The sequence below is a fragment of the Trichechus manatus genome, unplaced genomic scaffold, assembly GCF_000243295.1.
Source record: "Trichechus manatus latirostris isolate Lorelei unplaced genomic scaffold, TriManLat1.0 scaffold00113, whole genome shotgun sequence".
In the NCBI taxonomy this organism is placed as follows: domain Eukaryota; kingdom Metazoa; phylum Chordata; class Mammalia; order Sirenia; family Trichechidae; genus Trichechus; species Trichechus manatus.
In genome coordinates, this window is record NW_004444049.1 from 9,670,642 (window position 1) to 9,672,471 (window position 1,830).

The window sequence follows — 1,830 nt, forward strand, 5'->3', positions numbered from 1 at the left end:
CCAAACCAACCCCGTTGCTGTCGAGTCGATTCTGACTCATGGCAATCCCATGTGTTACAGAGTAGAACTGAGCTCCCTAGGGTTTTCTTGGCTGTGATCTTTACGGAAGCAGATTGCCAGGCCTTTCTTCTGTGGCACTGCTGGGTGGGTCTGAACCACCAGCCTTTCAGTTAGTAGTGCTCAAACTGCTTGCTCCACCGAGAGACCCTTTGTACCGAACCCAAAAACCAAATCAAACCCGTTGCCGTCAAGTCGATTCCAACTCATAGCGACCCTATAAACCGAACCCAAACCAAACCTGTTGCCATGAAGTTGATTCCATCTCATAGTGACCCTACAGAACAGAGTAGAACTGCCTCACAGGGTTTCCAAGGAGTGCCTGGTGGATTCGAACTGCCAACCTTTTGGTTAGCAGCCGAACTCTTAACCACTATGCCACTAGGGTTTAGACAGAGTAAAACTGCCCCATAGGGTTTCCAAGGCTGTAAATCTTTATAGAAGCAGATTGCCACATCTTTCACCCACGGAGTGGCTGGTGGGTTCGAACTACTGACCTTTCAGTTAGCAGCTGAATGCTTAACCGCTGTGCCACCAGGTATCCTGAAGAGTAGGTGATAAATATCCTCAAGGTAGCGTTAAGGTTGCGTGTCTGGGGACATCAGGAAGCAGAGAGGGGAGTGGTTTGGGGAACGTGTGGACTAGGTGGGGGGTGAGATGAGCCTTGGGCCTTGGCAGGGTTTCGCTAAGTGGGGAGGAGCAGAGACGATGCTGGGAGGATGATGTGGTACACACAGGTGGGGTCTCCCAAGCCCCTGGCACGATCCTATCTGCTGAGGGGTAGAGGAGGAAGCTCCTACTCTCACTGGGGCGAGAACCCAGAAGGCCAGGAGAAGACACTGTTTCCAGGTTCTTCCACATTCACTGGATCCCTTTACTGAATTTGGTGCAAAAAAGTCAGCACCCAATTCAGACATATGCTTTGCCACTTCCCTCACCCCCTGGGGCAGCTGCTCTGGGAAGGCAGTGGCCCGACCCTTGCTCTCCAGATAAGCCTCGGACCTTTGCCCTGGCTGGGAACCTGGCCGCCAATCATCCTCCTGGCCGGTGCTCACCGCGTGTTCTCCCTGGCAGGCTGCACCTACACAGGCAGAATCTTCTACAACAATGAGACCTTCCCGTCTGTGCTGGACCCCTGCCTGAGCTGCATCTGCCTGGTACGGACCACAAGCCCTGACCCTCTCTGCAGAAACTGCCAGGGACCTACATCCACTCCTGAGCCCCAGAGGCCAGATCAGAGACCTCCAAGAGCAGGGTCGCATCTGGTTCATGGTGAAAGCCAGCTCCATTCAGCCCTGCCCAGGGCAGATCGTTAGCCAGGGCCAGATAAATGTTTCGCCTGGCTGGCAAAAGTCGGCTTGGTTAACAGGGAGAGTTATGGAGGCTTCTTGTAGTATAAAGTGTGAGCTCGAGATTGTCACTGAGGGTGGAGGAGGGGAGTACAAACCCAGGGGTCTGTATCAGAATCTTTTTTTTTTTTAAATAATTTGTTTTATTTGTTGTTGAGAATATACACAGCAGAACATACACCAATTCAACAGTTTCTGCAAGTACAATTCAGTGACATTGATTACATTCTTCAAGTTGTACAACCATTCTCACCCTCCTTTTCTGAATTGTTCTTCACTCAGTAACATAAACTCACTGCCCCCTAAGCTTCCTGTCTAGCCTTTCGAGTTGCTGTTGTCACTTTGATCTCATATAGATAGTTCTTAAAAGAGCACAATGCTCAAGGTAGACATTCTTTTTTTATTTTTTATTTTATTGTGCTTT

At 50.1% G+C, this 1,830-nt stretch overlaps 1 protein-coding gene across 1 annotated transcript in view; it reads left to right on the forward strand.

Moving 5' to 3' along the window:
- The window catches only part of VWCE (von Willebrand factor C and EGF domains), a 37,522-nt gene that overhangs the window by 31,546 nt on the left and 4,146 nt on the right, over positions 1 to 1,830 (forward strand). The window contains exon 14 of the mRNA XM_004383948.1: positions 1,132 to 1,214. Coding sequence (XP_004384005.1) covers positions 1,132 to 1,214 — 83 coding nt within the window. The remainder of the gene's footprint in view (positions 1 to 1,131; positions 1,215 to 1,830) is intronic.